The following is an 18,736-nucleotide window of genomic DNA, read 5'->3' as shown; positions in this document are numbered from 1 at the left end:
TCTCTTGCAATCCTATCTCTATAGAGATAACTTAGGGCAAAGTATGGATATATTATGATTTCATTTTATTCATTCATTCCCAATAGACATTTATTTCAAATTATTCATTGTTTTAAAGAATGTCTAGTATATACACATCTCTATATGTTTACCTTACTTATCTCCTTAGTATAGCTTCTAGAAATGCAATAATTAGATCAAAGGGCATATACTTTGAAAATTTTAATATATATTGTTAAACTGCCCTTTCAAATGTTGTAATAATTTACACTCATATTGGAATACCTGTTTCCTCGATGCTGAACACAGTATTACGTTTTAAAATCTTATGTTCAAAACTGTAATATCCTTGATTCAGAACTATTTCTTTTTTTTTTTTTTTAAGATTTTATTTATTTATTCGACAGAGATAGAGACAGCCAGCGAGAGAGGGAACACAAGCAGGGGGAGTGCAGAGGAAGAAGCAGGCTCATAGCGGAGGAGCCTGATGTGGGGCTCCATCCCATAACGCCGGGATCACGCCCTGAGCCAAAGGCAGACGCTTAACTGCTGTGCCACCCAGGCGCCCCACAGAACTATTTCTTGATTCAGGAATTGCTAAGTGTTCTTTCTTGCCATGGAAACAAATGTACACATTTTAATTAAATTAATACTTGAGTACTGGTGTGTAGTTTAATTAAAGGGTTTGGTCCTTACACATTAGTGTATGAAAACAATATTTACTAATGTTGACAAAATGACACATCATATTAATATATATTTTTTCTTTGTTTCAATACTAAAAACTTTTTCTCTCCTAAACAAGACACTATAAGCTTTTAACCTCCTTGTGAGTAACACTGTGTTTCAAAGGGCAGACATCTCTAAATGAAGAAATAGGACAAGCATTGGACAGTAAGTAAATTATTCTTTAATTGCCTCATCAGTTATACCATTAACATATGCCTTTACTAAGAGCATACTCAATACACTTATAAGTAATGTATAAATAAATAAAATTATTTGGCACTGTTCAAGTAAAAAGAATTTCAGAAATATGGTTTTTTAGGGGCGCCTGGGTGGCACAGCGGTTGGGCGTCTGCCTTAGGCTCAGGGTGTGATCCCGGCGTTGTGGGATCGAGCCCCACATCAGGCTCCTCTGCTGGGAGTCTGCTTCTTCCTCTCCCACTCCCCCTGCTTGTGTTCCCTCTCTCGCTGGCTGTCTCTATCTGTCAAATAAATAAATAAAATCTTTAAAAAAAAAAAGAAATATGGTTTTTTAGATAGCTGACATCTTACCTTTTAAGTGGCAAAGATGTCTTTTTGTATTAAAAATTTATGATATTACAAAATAATATATTTCAATTTCACTAAACAGATGACACAAAATTTGACACAATTTTCTCGATCCCTCAAGGTCATGAATATGATGAGCACCGTCTTCAGTACCTGTTTAACTGACAGCTTTGGTACTCATGAGACTGTTGGTGCATCAGAATAATTAAGCTATTCAGCTATACAGTTCTGTGCTTTTTGTTTTCTCTATGCTGCCTTGCCAGGCAGTCACTTTTCTTCTTGTCCTTGTGCCAGCCTCTCACAGCCCACCAGCATTCCTCTTCTGGTTTGCTATTTATAAAAGGTTGTGGGTTAGAAAACCTGATAACAACACTATTAAGAGATTGCCTAGGTGGTGAGTAAAGAAAATGAGGAATAAAATACAAGGTTTTAGTGCAAAGATTTCATGAGTAGCTATTTTAGGCAATTGTTGATTATATTTTTAAACTTTATTCCTGGTTTTGTTGGGCTGTAGCTTTCTAAGACTGACCTCTGATTCGGTAGGATATCACTGTACTTGATAGACTGATGATAGTTTTCATGGAAAATGTGGGTTCTTGAGGACTAGCTATTCCCACTGTACTCCAGTTTGTTGGCCTGGAGTTTCATCGTCCTCTATACACCGAAGGTGTGGGTAAAGAATATTATTTTTCAAACTTCAGATCACAACCATGTAGTGGCTCATAAAACCAGCATGTTTCAAATATTTAAAACCAAAAACAAGAACAGAACAGAGTAAAAAATAAGGACCCTGAGGTCAAAATGATCTCATAGTAACTCCACCGTCTCTTTTTTTTTTTTTTTAAGATTTTATTTATTTATTTGAGAGAGAGAAAAGAGGACATGAGAGAGGGGAGGAAAGATGGAGAGGGAGAAGCAGACTCCCCACTGAGTGCAGAGCCAAACCTGGGGCTTGATCCCAGAACCTTAAGATCATGACCTGAGCTGAAGTCAGAAGCTTAACTTTAGACTGAGCTACCCAGGTGCTCCAACTCACCCGTTTCCCTCTCATTCTCTCAGATCACTACTTTGATATTTACTTGTAATAAATTTAGTCTCATCATTCTTAATAAATTAATACCTTTTATATTTCTTGATTTAAATTTTTAGTATAGTAAATGCTGAGACATATTACTTGTAATAAGTTTAGTCTCATCATTCTTAATAAATTAATATCATTCATATTTCTCAATTTAAATTTTTAGTATAGTAAATACTGAGCCATATAACCTATATGTAACCCTCAAGGACTTTTTAAGAGTGTAGAGAGGGGTGCCTGGGTGGCTTAGTCAGTTACACATCCAACTCTGTATCTCAGCTCAGGTCTTGATCTCAGGGTCATGAGTTCAAGCTCTGCGTTGGGCTCCACACTGGACATGTAGCCTACTAAAAAAAAAAAAAAGAAGAAGGCGGTAGAGAAATTCTGAGACCAACAAGTTTTAGAACCACTGAACTAACAGCTTATTCTTACTTTTTTCCTTTAAAATAAAAAGAAACAGATTGATTCCAAATGAGTAATGTACCATTCTGAAAGGGGCATGCTTTAAAGAGTGCTTGACTGCAATCTGAAATATTTTAATCCCATATTCAATAGTCAAACATGATAAACAAATACCTTTCTGCCTGCAGAATTAAACTAACAGTTCCTTCTTTGAGATCAAATATAAGTGGTGTATTCCAGTTCTTCGTACTAAAAGATTAAAAAAAATGGATATTTATTAACATTCAAAATGCCAAATAACTTTAAATAAATAGATAAGTATTCATTTTAAATAGTGCCATCAGTCTCACTGTAACTGTATATATTTCTATTATAGCACTAGGCACATTGCTCTGAAATCATTCACTTACATGTCTGTATCCCTGACTAGAAATCAAACTCTGTGTAAGTAACAAGTATTCCACAGTAAATGTCAACAAATGTCTATTCTAGGTATCACAATATGTGAATTGAGGAACCCTAAGTACAAGTTCTGTCATTTATTAGCTCTGTGATTTGGGCAAGTCATCTGATGTTTCTCATCTGATAAATAGTAGCAGTATGGCATAGTGAAGAAAGGACACATTTTTGGCTAGACAGATCAGGATTAGCGACCTGGTTTCACCACCTGTCGGCCATATGATTTTAATAAGCTTAACCTCCTAAGCATCAAGCATCAGTTTCCTTATTTGTAAAATGGAGATGATGGCAACTCACGTAAAGTGCCTAGCTAACTGCCTGTTATATAGGAGATACTGAACAAACAGAAACTATAATAACAATAATGTTACGAACATGAGCATTTTTCCTACAAGTCTCCCAATGTTACTGTTGGTCCGAATGAAGATTTCTGTGAAGCATTTTGTAAACTGTAAAACACTATATAAATGTAAGCTATGACCATGCTTATTGAATAAACAAATAAATAAGTGAACAAATAACTCCTTTGGTTTCTATAGTGTAATACGATTGAAAGATAGGAAAAGGGAAGAAAACATTTACAAACCGAAAACCCACCCCAAATCATCAAAATTTCAGTTTAAAATGTTTTATGACTCTCGTATATTCTGAATTGTTCTCAATTATTTTCATGAAACCAATTCTTTAAATCAGATTAAATCTCATATTCAGATCCAAAAAGTGCGGGAAGCAAGTGGGCACACCGGTGGGAAATTAATACTGGCTAATGCAAAGAGTCTGACACCCATTTTAATAAGTAAGTGCAATGAACAAGCTACTATTAATTAGTAAGCCTGGTGTTCGCAGGTATGACAAAGATATGTGCTTTGTAGTTTAGAATGCTTCATTTATGTAGTCATTAGAAGTAACCTTCATTCTTTGATAGGAATAGTGATTGTGAAGTTTTTTAAATGTCCCCTTACAAAAGATCTGATATTTATGACAACCGGGATATATACACCTGCCATGGAAATATAAACTCCCTAAACCACATTGGTGAAAACAGCAAGGGTATTTTTCTATACAATTATTTGAAAAACCAAATGAAAATTTAACATAGAATACTTATATATTATTTACTTTTTCTGGAACTTCTTTTCATATAAACTACTATATTGCTTACATGCTAGTTTTTAAAACTATATATTTATTACTGAAAAAGGAGTAACAGTTATTAAGAACTAGGAGTCAAATCCCAGCTCTTCCTTTAGTAAGGCAGTTTAGTAATTCGACCTAGGGTGAATTACTTACTCTGTGTGTCCTTTAGTTTCTTCATCTTGTAAAATGGTAATAATAATAGTACTCAACACACAGGGTAAATTAGACCAAGACCATAACAGACAATATAATAGTGCTCGATAAACGATAGTTGTTGTTATCTAAAATACTGGTTAGGTTTGTTGGGGCCCGTGGCTGGCTCTGTTGGTAGAAGATGCGACTCTTGATCTCAGAGTTGCGAGTCTGAGCCCCATGTTGGCTGTAGAGACTACTTAAAATTAAATCTTTAATACATAAATAAATAGAAACACTAGTAGGTTTTTTAATTTAATGAAATACATTTTGGTGATGATAGGTCTCAGCACTATCTCATTCCCACTACTGCTCCCTGGTATTTCACTATAATAAATATTTTGTACCTTAATAAATGTCTTGACAAGAGAGGGGAGGCAGGACTAAACCAGAAAAGAAGAAGAGCAATCTTACATTTTGCGACATATTAACTAGTATGTGAAAAGTAGAGTGCCAAAAAAATTAAATCACAGCTGCTAAACTTTTGGTAAGTATTTTAAAAAGCAACTTCTCTAATACAAGTAACACATGATACTAATCTTATGGATTCAAACGTTATGTCATTGCCACTAAAACTTGCAGAATAAACCCATCATCTGGGGTGGTTAATAGCCTACCTTTCTTCAAACAAACCCTAAACTGAAGAGATCTTCTCTATTTTTCCTCAACTCCATGAAAATTAATTATTCAAATGACTATTTGCAGTAAGTGATTGTGAAATTTCTTCACATTCTAAACTCCCTCCCTTATATAGCAACTGTGTAACTTGGTATCTTTCTAGACTTTCCCCCAGAGTCTTACTGTTGCTCTTCTCTTTCATGTAAGAAAAAATTTCACTTAAATTGAGCCACCTGTTTCTTTAGTCCCTCTCTTCTCTGCTTCTCCCATTTAATTCTTGGCTGCTGTCCTAAGTTGCAGATTCTGATTAGTAGCAGACTTACACATAGTGAGTGAGAATTTTTGATATATAGTTGTAGTCAGTGTTACTGTTGATCAAACTGGATACCTCTGCGTTGTGTTTTACTGGGCTTAGGAATCCAAGATACCACTATACTTTGTTTTTTGATTCATTTATTCATCCAAGAATACTTTTTTTATTAAGTACCTACTAAATGTGGAATACAGTGCTGGGTACTGGGTGTACAGTTGTGAAGAAGACATATATAGTCCTTACCTTCAATTTTATATTTAATGATTAAACTATAACCATGTGATGTTACAAATATAAGCACAGAATGTAAAAACAATCCTTAACTATTCACAACTCTTGCAAGTAATATAGTGGTTACATGAGTTTTCTGGATAGTTGAGAAGTCAACCGGTGGCATGCTTAGAGCCACCTTGTACCAAGTGGTGTATTTTCAGGAATTTTGCAAGCCAACTTTTAAATAGAGCTATTATCTAAAATTAAATTATATAAACTTATAATTAAGCAAATTATATTCAAAACAAAGATAATACTCCAAGCCTATTATTTCCAGATGATTGTATTACATTTTACTATTATCTATGCACTTGAGATTATTTACATCTGTTGTACCCATATGGTGCCAATTCTATATAATGCTTTGCTACTGTGCATCTCTCTTCAATTCTGCCTTCCACATCATATCGGTATCTTGAAATCAGGCTTGATAGGAGTATTTACATTATGGAAATAGGCAAACACTGCAAATCAGGTTGGTTGGTTTGTTTCCAGAAAGCCAGCTCAAAATTAATCAGTACGTATTGAGTTACACTTTGAAAAATACCAAGTATGTTTGTTTAAGACACAAGTTTCTTGAATGTACTGAATTATTCCCTGCTTTCTAATACAAAGTAGATTGAATATATTTTCTTTCATCATTTCTGGGCAACTCTGGATTTTCAATATGAACATCCATGATTACCCTAGGATATAACACTGAGCCTGAACATCTTTACTGAACATCTTTCAGCCTGTTGTCGGGCTGCTAGCTGTCCCCTCTCTTCCAGTGGTTAGGTGGGTCCTTTTCTCATCATTTATCAACTGCTCCTCTGGGCTCTGAAATCAAGTTATACTAAAGTCCTTAGAAGTGTGAGTAAAGTAAGAGTAAACACTATCTCAGAGAAAGCATTTTCTATTATAAAAATGATTATTAACCTCTGATGCACAAACTTTATTAGATTTATTTTCACTGCTTATAGCTCATTTTAAATCACTTCTTGGTTGGGAGTAAGTTCAGGATAAGTGAGGTTTTAAGAAAATTAAGTTTAGAACCAAGCCATGTTGATAGGAAAGCTTGAAAATAAATTTTCTCATCACAGACAAAACTCTGAATTTTTAAGAAATGCAAGATGCTTACGAGAACACATAACATTGAAGAGACGTTGAAACAACTAAGTGTGCATAGTTCAAAGATGCTTTAATGACTCTATCACGGAATTCCAGTAAATCCATGGCATCATTAAGAACATTACGAACCTAAACAAGGAAAAATGAAATACCAACAAACAACATTAAAATACATCAGAATTTTAATTAGGTAAGTTAGCAAGATTTTGAAGCATAAAATTCAATGCACTCTGGATTACCTAATCGTATAAAAAAGAATTCAATAGGAACTAGGCATAAGATGACATATTTGGGTATAAAAATCAACCAACAAAAGAAAGACACAAAAAACTCTTAGAAATGTAGATTTCTAACCTGAAAGCCAATCTGAATGAGGTAGCAATGGAGAAGTAAGGTGGAAAATGCTATACCATTGAGATATAGTAAAAAAAATATATATGGCATATAGGAGATGGAAAGAGACTATATGATTTCTGCCCAAACAGTAAGAATATCTCTTTTTAGGGATAGGTTTTACTTTAAAATTTAAGTTCTAAAAAAAGAGATAAAAATAATTTTAAAAATCAAAATGGAGTGGGAGGTATTAGTAAAGACAGCAACTGCACAGTGAAGAAGTGAGGCGCACAGAGGGACACAAATATTTCCATATGTTAAAACATAGAGATAACATTTAAGGAAGCTAAGTACCAACTAACATTGTAGTAACAGGTGAAAGTAGAGGAAAAAGAGATTAATTGTACCTAGAAGTTAGCATTTCTTTAAATTCCCCTCAAAATGTTATCATCTTTCTAAATATAATGTGACAATTATAGAAAGAGTATGGGAAAAAAGATAAAGTCAAACTTCGTTTAAGTACTTCTTCAAAGCACAAATACCTATTAGGCATATTACATGTTTATTTATTTTTTATTTTATTTTATTTTTTTTAAGATTTTATTTATTTGACAGAAAGAGACACAGAGAGCGAGGGAACACAAGCAGGGGGAGGAGCAGAGAGAGAAGGAGAAACAGACTCCCCACTGAGCAGGGAGCCTGATGTGGGACTCAATCCCAGAACCCTGGGATCATGACCTGAGCCGAAGGCAGATGCCTAACGACTGAGCCACCCAGACGCCCCTACATTTTTATTACCTGCTCTTCAACTCCCATCCCCATGAAACTACCACCATGATGGAGATGGCAAAATTACATATACCTATATTCCTTGACCTAATAATCTTACTTCTAGAATTCTATCACAAAGATAAATAAGCAAAATCATGAAATAATATACACACGAAAGGCTATTACTATATACAACTCTATTGGTAATAGTAAAAGACTGGAAACAGCCCAAATGTCTATCAGTAAGTGATAAACTGAACAAACTACGGTATATTCACAAAGTGGAATACTATACAGCCCTAAAAAGAAAGAAGAAGATCTATAGAGTGATCTCCAGGATATAATAAAAGGTGAAAAATGCAAGATGCAAAACAATATGTATAGTATAATACCTTTTATCTAATAAACGGAAGGATATGAAGATATATGGATTTGGGTTTTTTTAATATATACTTTAATCAGTATATAAACAATTAGGTAAGCTTATGGAGAAGCTGACCAAGATACATATATTGGGAGATATAAGTATCCACCTAAATTTTCTGTATTTCATTTTTTACAGAATATGTATTCAAGTTGTTTACTGTATAATTTCTCATGTGCCATTTTAGAAGTCCTTTATTGTGAAGACCATTCTTTTGTCTGATGACAAACAGCAGCCAGCCACACTGTCAGTGATTATTCTGGACCTCCACATCGGATAAATTCAATTTCTTCTTGAGCTACAAGTTTCCTTCTGCATTTCTGAGGTAATATTTTTATTATTTCTGCTGCATCTGGTGGACCCTGATGTATCAGCAAATCTGGTGATTTTTACTTCCCTTAGAATGCTGTGAAATTGAAGAAGAGTGAGATGGTAGTCCTGCTGATCTGAAAACTTCTGATACTTTGGGTTTAGGATTGTCTCTTCTGTCAGAGTACCATATTAATGGAATACGTGGCTAGGCTACCTGAATGACCCTGCTGGCAGATGCCATCTTGCGGTCCATCATGACCCTGAGATGGGGCAGCTTCTGGGATGCTTGATAGGCACAGAAATAACAGGAGTCCTGGGCAGTTGGGGGTGGACCCTGCCTGTGATATATGGATTTGTTTATGTGACAAAAACAAAACAAGCAATCTAAAACAGTATTCAGTAACATATTATTAGAATAATATTGGTGTTGGTATTTTAAACTATATTTTGGGATATAGTTTAATATATATATGTATGTGTATATATATGTAAGATAGATAGATCGATTGATTGATCGATCGATAGGCCAAAGGGACCATTTGAGCATTAAAGAGAATAATGACTGCAATGGACTGAAACACACCAAAAATGTTAAAATCTGCAAGTTTATAACGATAACATCATCAGCAGCAACAACAAAACTCATCGGGAAATCAACTCATTATTTGAAAATTGGTAAATATAGAAAATACTTCAGAATTATCTCACCTCAGAGTAACCAAATGGTTGAAAAGGCAGTGTCTTATGGAAGAACTTTAGCTAATAAATGAGGAAGGAGTGGTAGAATTACAAGATTACCAATCCCAATGAAACAGGGTTCTAGACAAGTATTATCAATGGGTGCTAAAAATATTAAAGTAAAAGCTTAATGAGCTCTTCAGACTTTTTTCATGATTGATGAATCAAGACTTACAATACCTAAACATATTGATTAACCATAACATCACTAAAAGAGAGATAAGCAGACATATGTGTCTCTTGATGTGATGCAATAGGAAGTCCACAGCACTACCTACAAAGTGTCCTTTAAACTTATCAAGGCTCTAAATCGAATAACCAGTCTACAGGAAATACAGGGGCTAGATAAACATGTTAAATGGAATCATACCATAGGGATGCAAATGGGAAAATGGGAAAAATTCAGCAGAACCAACCACCTGGTTTCTTAAGCAAATAAGAAGGAGAAGAAATTGTTTCAGATTTAAAAAGACTGAAGAGACAAATTAACTAAAAGCAATGTGAAACTTTGTTTCCTGACATAAACAAACCAACTATATAAATATATATTTAGAAAATAACTGGAGAAGCGGAACCTGTTATAGAAAGATATATTTAGGAAACAACTAGAGAAATGTGAAATGCTACTATGGGTATGTTAAAATAAACAGTTTCATCTTTCAAACACTTTTTGAAAGTCGTCATACAAAACAGCAATGCTGGACTATGTTAAAGAAAAAAGACACTGATATGTTTGTATCACTCTTCAGTGAGTAGGAGAAATGACTGCAAAAGGGGGAGTAGTCTGAGGTAGGTGCTTTAAAGGGCTGGTGGTGTTTAGGGAAGAAGAAATTATTGTGGCCTGAAATCAGCAAAGAGGCATAAGGAAGACATCCCCCCAGTCTCCAGACCCAGTAATACCTGGCATAAAGACGAAAAGTCTGTAGAAGCAACATTGCTCTCTGGAATCAGCCAATTTTTACTTGAAACAAAAATGCGAAGCGTGCTTTCAGTGAGAAGGTCTTCAAAGTTACGGATGTATGCTGCCCACTGTATACTACACAACTCCAGGCCTAAGTGCATGGGTCCCCTGGAACTACCAAGCAGGCCACAACTGCAGGTGGCAACTATGCAACTCTCTCCTTAAATCCAAGGCTTTTTGAGATCTTTCATGGAGGGGAGAAGACCACTAACTACCTTATAGATCCCCATGTTCTGATTTTAAAGAGACCCAGGTCAGGCCACTCGTCTCACTTTAAGTCCTTCTCGTTCCATTAGCCAGCAGAGCCACTCTTCTCACTGTCTTTGTCTCCTTGCTACTGGACCAGGATTCAATCCACACTCTCCATTTTTGTTCCATTTCTGCTCCACAGAGATGTTTACCTTGTTTTTGAGTCCAAATAAGTCTTTTAATTTTAATTTTTTAAAAGATTTTATTTATTTATTTGCCAGAGAGAGAGAGAGAGGGCACAAGCAGAGGCAGCTGCGGGCAGAGGCAGACAGAGAAGCAGGCTCCCCACTGAGCAGGGAGCCCAATGTGGGACTTGATCCCAGGACTCTGGGATCATGACCTGAGCCGAAAGCAGACGCTTAACTGACTGAGCCACCCAGTTGCTCACCCATTCTGAGATAAGTCTTTTTAAAAATACATATATTTCATATATTATTGATCTCTTTGGAGCCATAGGTATGTCTCTTTCTTCCAAGTGTGAACATAATGACACCATCTTCACCAGAAGTCTAGGCCCCCAGAGACTTCTTTAAAGGCCCAAAATACCATCCTCTCTTAAAAACATTTTAAAGCTAATGGACTGGAATGAAAGTTTTTAAAGGAGGTTATATGATAGTTTCTTTATAGCAACATGATACACAGTGAAACAAATTGGCTGTTAATACAAATTGGGGGAATTCAATATTTAAGAGTAAGATTGTATAAGCCTCTGCCACTATTCAATTATAAACAGATTTCTTAAAATTCATATTTGCCTAAAGCTTCCCATGGGGGAACTCCTTTTTTTGTGAACCTAGAACACTGGAACTAAAAAGGAATAAAACATCTCAGCCATAATAACAAAACTAAAGACAACCTGAAAATTGTGGTTATAATTTCAAAACTATGATGAATCCCACATCAGAAATGTCCTATGCTGATTTTTTTTTTTTTTAAGATTTATTTACTTATTTGAGAGAGGGTGGCAGGGCTCGATCCCACAGCCCTGAGATGATGACCTGAGGCAAAATCAAGAGTCAGACACCCAACGAACTGAGCCACCCAGGTACACCATTGTGCCAAATTTTAAAATGCACCCATTTACTCTGTTCAATTTAGGACACTTCCAAGATTAACCTCTTGATACTTGTATCACCTAATACTTGTACCTGATCACAGTATTTAGACTCCTCAGATTGACTTAAGTCCAAAAATTCTGTTCCCACATTTCAAAAATACTCATTTAATCCTATACATAGATATAATCATAGCAATACTTACCATTTATTTTTGTTTTACATATATCATCTCATTTAGTCCTCAAAATCACTCTATTATTAATTTTTATCTTTACAAAAGATAAAGTGACTAAAACTCAATCTTGCATTATGGCAACTATTAGAAGCCAAGGTTGTGCCCCTTGCTAAACTGAGAGTAGCAGGGGAAAGAAAAAAGTAACTGCTTCATCTCCTTCACCAGTACCCTCTCTCTTCTAGGCATTTCTTCCTAACAAAGACATCAACAATCTCTTTCAGAAAGGATCATCCACTAAGATTCAGCCTAAAGGCAAGGGCCAGAGGAAGAAAACTTCCCACTCCAGGTTACTGTACACAGAAAAGCTGAGGTCCAGGGAGACAGGTAAGGCAATGAAGCCTACTGCCAGACAGCAACTGCTAGGTCCAGCTCTGTTATTTAACAATTCGGACTCAACATGATCTCTGGTTTCTGAATTAGTAAAATACAAACCAGCCAACAGTCTACTAAGTTTCTAAGGAAATTGTGAAACTCTAAACCAGGCAAACAGCAACAACAAAAATGTGATTATTCAGTCCCTATAACAATCCATGGCCCCACCTTACAACAAAACTAAGTGCTGCTTAATGTACAGTGCCCAGAAAGGGGATTCTCCCAAGTGGGAGATCTTCCCAGAAAAGCACACCAGAGTTGCCAAATTAACCAAGCAACTAACTCTACTGCAAAGAAAAAGAGTTCTCGGTATATTCCTGGCCAGCTGGATTTTAGCTATGGACCCAGTAATCACAGTGTGCTGTTTTCCCTCTCCTCTATTCCAAATCGTCACAGACATCCTGTTTTCCCTTCACCACTGTAGGTTAGCAATATGGGGGGAGGAAGAAGAAAAAGTAAAATTCATATTTATTGATAGTTTTCAGACCAGAGATTTAGAACTGGATGGAATAAGTGGATGAGTCTAAGTTATCTTCTTTTAGGGAGGGATGGGCTTGTTTTCAATTGCATACAGAATAGCTGCATTAGTTATGTAAAGTGGCTGGTAAAGCTTAGTGATCTCCACATCCTGTTATTCACATCGGTGTATATGTCTTTCCACTTGTGTGTGGATTGGATCTAGTAGCCTGCTTTTAGTGAACAGAATCTGATAAAAATGATGAGGTACCAGTGCTGAGTTCAGGTTATTAAAAAATGTGACATGTCTTGCTCACACTCCCTCTGGCCCTTCTCACTTGCTTGCTCTGATAAAGCAAGCTGCCAAGTTGTGAGCTGCCCTTTGGAAAGGCTACATATAAGGAACTGAAGTTGGTCTCCAGTCAACAGTCAACAAGAAACTGAGTCCCTCAGTTCAGCAGATCATCATAAACAGAATCCTGCCAACAACCATGTCAGTGAGCTTAGAAGCAAATCTTCCCCTAGTTGAGCCTTCAGATGTGTCTAAAACCCTGGCCAACACCTTGACTGTAGCCTTGTGAGAGACTCTAAGCCAGATTCCTGACCCACAGAAACTGAGAAATAACAAATGTTGCTGTCTTAAGCCACTAAATTTTAGAGTGATATGTTATGCAACAACAGATAACTAGTACAGTGTGGTCGCTGAACAGCCAAAGGATAAACCATACTGGATATATGTTAGTTCTTGTCTTCCCGGAATCAAATGCTCTTTTCTGGTAAACATGCCTTGGTTTTCCTTTGGGGAACCATTCTCTCCATTATTCTCAATTACCAAGAGGTTTAGATGGGGTTGACTCATCCTCCCCCACAACTAAATACACTCAATCTAAACTTGACACATGAGACCTGATGCTGAGACTTCTGTTGGAATCATTGTGGGGAGTAAAGCACTCTTCTTCTTGGACTTGAGGTTGATAGATGTAAGCCTGGAACTATGGAGGCCATAAATGAGGGAGAGGTTTTGTAAAAATAAAGCCAACACAAAGAAAAGGAAAGTCAAGGAAGAGAAAATGATGAAATCCTGTTGACATTTAAGCCTCTGAATCCAACAATGCCTCGTCTATTTCTTGACTTCACATGAAGAAATAAGTTTCTTTCTTCATTGTTTACCTTAAATTAATTTGAGATGAATTTATGAAAAAAAAAAAAAGAGATTTTCAACATACTAATCTAGGAGGTTCCATGAGAACAGGGACCAAATTTGTTTTCATCGCAACTACACTTCCCATTGCCTAGCCCAATGCCTGGCAAGAAGGAATCACTCAATAAATATCTATTGAATACGTGAATGAAAGTATTTTAAGAAAAAACACTGAATAGGCCCAACTTAGCAAAAATGCAATGCAAATGTTTTATAATCACTGAGAGAGTAAAACAAAACACCTTTAAAAAAATTAAAATAGTGTTCTAGTTCTAAAACTTTGAAAGATTATTTAGAAACATTATTTTAAGTATAAAAACAATTTGGATTAGATAAGTCACTTAAGCACCTCCACTGTTCATTTTATCTCATGTAAAAATCTCTAGGATGACTCCTTTTTATTTTGGAAGAAAAACTCCTCTTTCTAGATATATTCTCGTCTTGGGGCATTTTTGAAATTAAGGTTAGAATTTATTTTAGCAGTACTATATTAGCTAGTTCCCCATGCACTATCTGAATAAAAGAACCATGTCCCCAGATCAATTGATTAGAACTCACAATGCAGGGTGCCTGGGAGGCTCAGTCGGTAAAGTGTCTGCCTTCAGCTCAGGTCATGATCTTGGAGTCCTAGGATTGAGCCTGTCAGGCTTCCCTGTTCAGTGGGGAGTCTGCTTCTCCCTCTCCCCCTCCCCCTGGCTTATGCTCTCTTGTGCGCTCTCTCTCTCTCTCAAATGAACAAATAAAATCTTTAAAAAAAAAAAACTCACAATGCATTCTTTGTCATAGGCACAGTACTATAAATAATGTTTTGGTTTCCAGGTTAATTAACAGAAATATCTATTTATACATAATATCATCTAGATCCCAAAACTAACGTACAGGAAATATGGAAGACAGAGGGACATGTCAAACCATACCACAGGGGTACAATCACTAAAGTCCGGACTGTGGGAAACTCTGCTGGACAAACAATTTGGTTTCTTCAACAAATAAACTGCAGGGGGTAAAAACAGAGATTGAAGGGGAATCTACAGATTAAGAGATTTAAAAGACAGGTCAACCAATTGCAACATGTAAGCCATTTTGGATCCTAATTCAAACAAACTTTAAAAAATGTGACATGTAGGAAACAAGTGAAAATTTGAAGACTTCCCGGATATTTGATAATATTAAGGAATTATTATTTTTAAGGTACAATAATAGTACCTTATTGTGGTTATGTTAAAAGAGTCCTTATCTTTTAGGTGTATATTGAAAATTTTACAGATAAAATATGATATCTGAATTGGCTTCAAAATAATTGGGGAAGGAGGAAGATATGAACATGGATGGGGCAGGCTTGATCCCAGGTCAATGGGTGTTAGGGTTGGGTGATGAGTACGTAGAGATTCATTATACTATTCTGTCTACTTCCGAATAGGTATTAAATTCTCCATAATAAAAAGTTAAAAAATTTAAAAATAAGTAAACAGAACAAAGAAAAACTATAATGTATCTAATTATTATAAATCTAGTGATCATATTATCCAAATTAAAAAATCTGGATACTTAGGCTAAAGAATATTTGAATAGGCCTAGAAATTACAAGATATATGCTTCCAAATAATTACAATACTCTGAATTCTGAATATGAAGTCAGAGGCAACTGATACAGAGAGGAGGAAGAAGAGTTAGAAGGTACAGTTCCCCTTCCTCTGGCACAGAGTTGGCCACTGTAAGGCCTCTTCCTCCTACCTTTTGTCAACTAACTTTTAAAATATTTGTTGAGGGGTGCCCGGGTGGCACAGCGGTTAAGCGTCTGCCTTCGGCTCAGGGCGTGATCCCGGCGATCTGGGATCGAGCCCCACATCAGGCTCTTCTGCTATGAGCCTGCTTCTTCCTCTCCCACTCCCCCTGCTTGTGTTCCCTCTCTCGCTGGCTGTCTCTATCTCTGTCAAATAAATAAAATCTTTAAAAAATAAAAATAAAAATAAAAAAAATAAAATAAGATATTTGTTGAGCATTTATTATATGTAAGACACTGGGCTTGAGTGAAACATAGCACTATGCCCTCAAGAAGCTTACAATTGCATAGATAACCCCTCTTGCTGCAGTTCTCAGACCTGAACATTTCCACCTACCTCCCACTGCCACGTTCCAACCTTCCTCTCTTGTTTTACTAGAAAAGTACCTATTTTTCTCTCCCTAACTCCCAATAAGAACTTCCTACCATTTTCCCACTTTGGCTTGCCTTAGGTAATTCTTAAAAGGAAAAACAATTTTTTTTAATCAGGTTAAATCAGCTTCTACAATTATAAATAAATAAAATAATGTAACCCTGACAGTGACTAGCAGGCTAGGCCTGCCATGAGGTCAACCCCAGGAGTTAGATCTAACTTATCACAGCTTCTTCCCTCCTTCCTGGAATATCCAGGAATAAGAATATCCAGGAATATGAATCCACATATTCCCTAACTGCTTTGAGTTTCACCATCCCTGCCTCAACCCCACAACCACAGTAGCTGTGGGCACTTGGGTTCTATATCAGTGACAGGTTCTTATCTTAGGTCATGAAGAAGTCACTAATGACATAGTTAAAATATTTGATATGCCTGAATTTTTATAAACTTGATTTAAATATAATTAGTGAAGATCATTCCATATTCTTAGTGAGCTAATGTGAAGGAAGCAGGGTTAATCAGCCATGAACATAATCATACCTGCATGGTTCTTCGTTTAGTTAATGTTACTTGAAAATTTTTCCACTCCCAACGTTGCTCCACCACGTGTGCAAAAACAACGTGTCCATTTCCACAGGCTCCGGCGATCTGAGTGCCATCAATTGACCATGCAATGTTAAATATGCTGCCAGTGTTGGGCTTTTCTAAAGCATATGACCACTGGAGGAGAAAGAATGAGAGAAAAATCGATATACTGAAAAAAAATTTTAAAGAAGTTTTAAACTAAGCATACTTTAACGTTTTAAGATTATTTTTTAAAAGAATGTCTTTATCCTAGAATTAATATTTTTCATAATAAAATGATTGTGTACTGAACAGAAAATACAGATGTAATTTTTAAAGTACACAGTAGAATATGATAGAAATGTATAAAATCTCTCAAGCACTGCAAAACACCCACACCATTCCCATTCACATCATTAGTGATAATACTGAATGGGTAAATACTAAGATTCCATAGAAGAAAAAAAAAAAGATACCTTACTATTAATTCTTAAGGATTTCTATAGTCCCTGTATCTAAAAGATTGGTTATAATATTCCAATAATGTCACTAAAAATACTAAGATTCCATAGAAGAAAAAAAAAAGATACCTTACTATTAATTCTTAAGGATTTCTATAGTCCAATCTAAAAGATTGGTTATAATATTCCAATAATGTCACTAAAAATTGAAACTAAAATACACAATATAACTAAGACATCTGATATACATTTTAAATCATGAGAGCATAGGTTAATTGATCTTTTCTTGTTTGTTTTTCATAATATAGTAAATATAAACTCTTCTAGAGTCTACCTATGTTTTTGAGAAAGTTATCTAAAGGTATCAATAAGGATCAACTGGGACAAAAGAGGTGTGTGTGTGTGTGTGTGTGTGTGTGTGTGTGAATAAGAGAGTAAGAAAAAGCCTTTTAAAAGATGCTATTACATGCATTTTCTTTCATTTTTCAGATGCAACATATGTATTTGCTAAAAGGATGATTTATTTATTTGACTAAATTAATATACATTCTCTTTCCATTCTTCCAACCTTACAGCCTACAAAGTAAGTCTTGATTTTTTTGTGGTTGATTTTTTGGTTGCTCTTGGGTGGGTATTTATTTTGTTGCACATTATTGTTGTTTCAAATGTGTTCGTTGTTAGCTATGGGCTCACTGACAAAAAGTGTGGAGAAAATGGAAAAAATATAGAAAAAGATTCATTAATTCATACTACTATCAAAGAAGACTTTAAATTCTCAATAAAGTTCATATATACAATAAAAATGCTGAATGATCCTTACCACTCACTGACACTTTTTTTCAATTCCCTTCTACTACACTTTAAACTTCTACCTGTTGTTTAAGTAAAAGGCCTATAGGACACCTGGGTGGCTCAGTTGGTTAAGCAACTGCCTTTGGCGCAGGTCATGATCCCGGAGTCCCAGGATCCAGTCCTGCATCAGGCTCCCTGCTCAGCAGTTCTCCCTCTGACCCTCCCCCATCTCATTCTCTCTCTCTCAAATAAATACATAAAAACTTTAGAAAAAATAAAAATAAAAGGCCTATAAAAAAAGTTATCAAGGAGGAGGTAATGAACAAGCTTTCGCTTCATCAGCAGCATGAAACTGTTAGAAACTTCCTTTTCTGAAATTAAGAAGAGCAAGTTCAAAATATATATATATATATAATAGTTGAAGTCATCTTTTTAAAAATAAGACAAAGAACATCAAGGATACAAACAATGTGCTTCTGGCAATAATCTGAAATTAACTCATTTGTGTTTGACAAACAGAATTATGAAATACTGCATGACTACTATTTTACATAAAAATTAAATGGTTGGCATAGGCAAATGAGACTTTATTGTCAATATACAATACTTAACAGACTGGACTAGGCTTATGGCACATCTGTCGTTCTAAATCTCGTCTATTCTCATGGTGTAGATGCAACAGAGATCTTATTTTAAAACCACAGATTCATATTTTAAAACTATTTGCTTTTTTTTTTGAGAGAGAGAGAGAGTGTGTGAGAGTGGGGAGTGGGGGTGGCAGAGAGGGGTAGAG

General features: G+C 35.6%; 1 protein-coding gene and 1 pseudogene across 2 annotated transcripts in view; both read right to left on the bottom strand.

Annotated features, from left to right (window-relative positions):
* Window positions 1-18,736, bottom strand: part of IFT80 (intraflagellar transport 80) — a 117,308-nt gene that overhangs the window by 27,374 nt on the left and 71,198 nt on the right. For both annotated transcript variants that reach the window (XM_057315862.1, XM_057315861.1), the window contains 3 exons: window positions 16,667-16,846; window positions 6,868-6,986; window positions 2,930-3,004 (listed from right to left, as the gene is read on the bottom strand). In XM_057315862.1, coding sequence (XP_057171845.1) covers window positions 2,930-3,004; window positions 6,868-6,986; window positions 16,667-16,846 — 374 coding nt within the window. The remainder of the gene's footprint in view (window positions 1-2,929; window positions 3,005-6,867; window positions 6,987-16,666; window positions 16,847-18,736) is intronic.
* Window positions 8,409-9,999, bottom strand: LOC113254136 (uncharacterized; annotated as a pseudogene).

This window comes from Ursus arctos, unplaced genomic scaffold, assembly GCF_023065955.2.
Source record: "Ursus arctos isolate Adak ecotype North America unplaced genomic scaffold, UrsArc2.0 scaffold_20, whole genome shotgun sequence".
Classification (NCBI taxonomy): domain Eukaryota; kingdom Metazoa; phylum Chordata; class Mammalia; order Carnivora; family Ursidae; genus Ursus; species Ursus arctos.
This window is presented reverse-complemented; position numbering and strand designations above follow the sequence as displayed.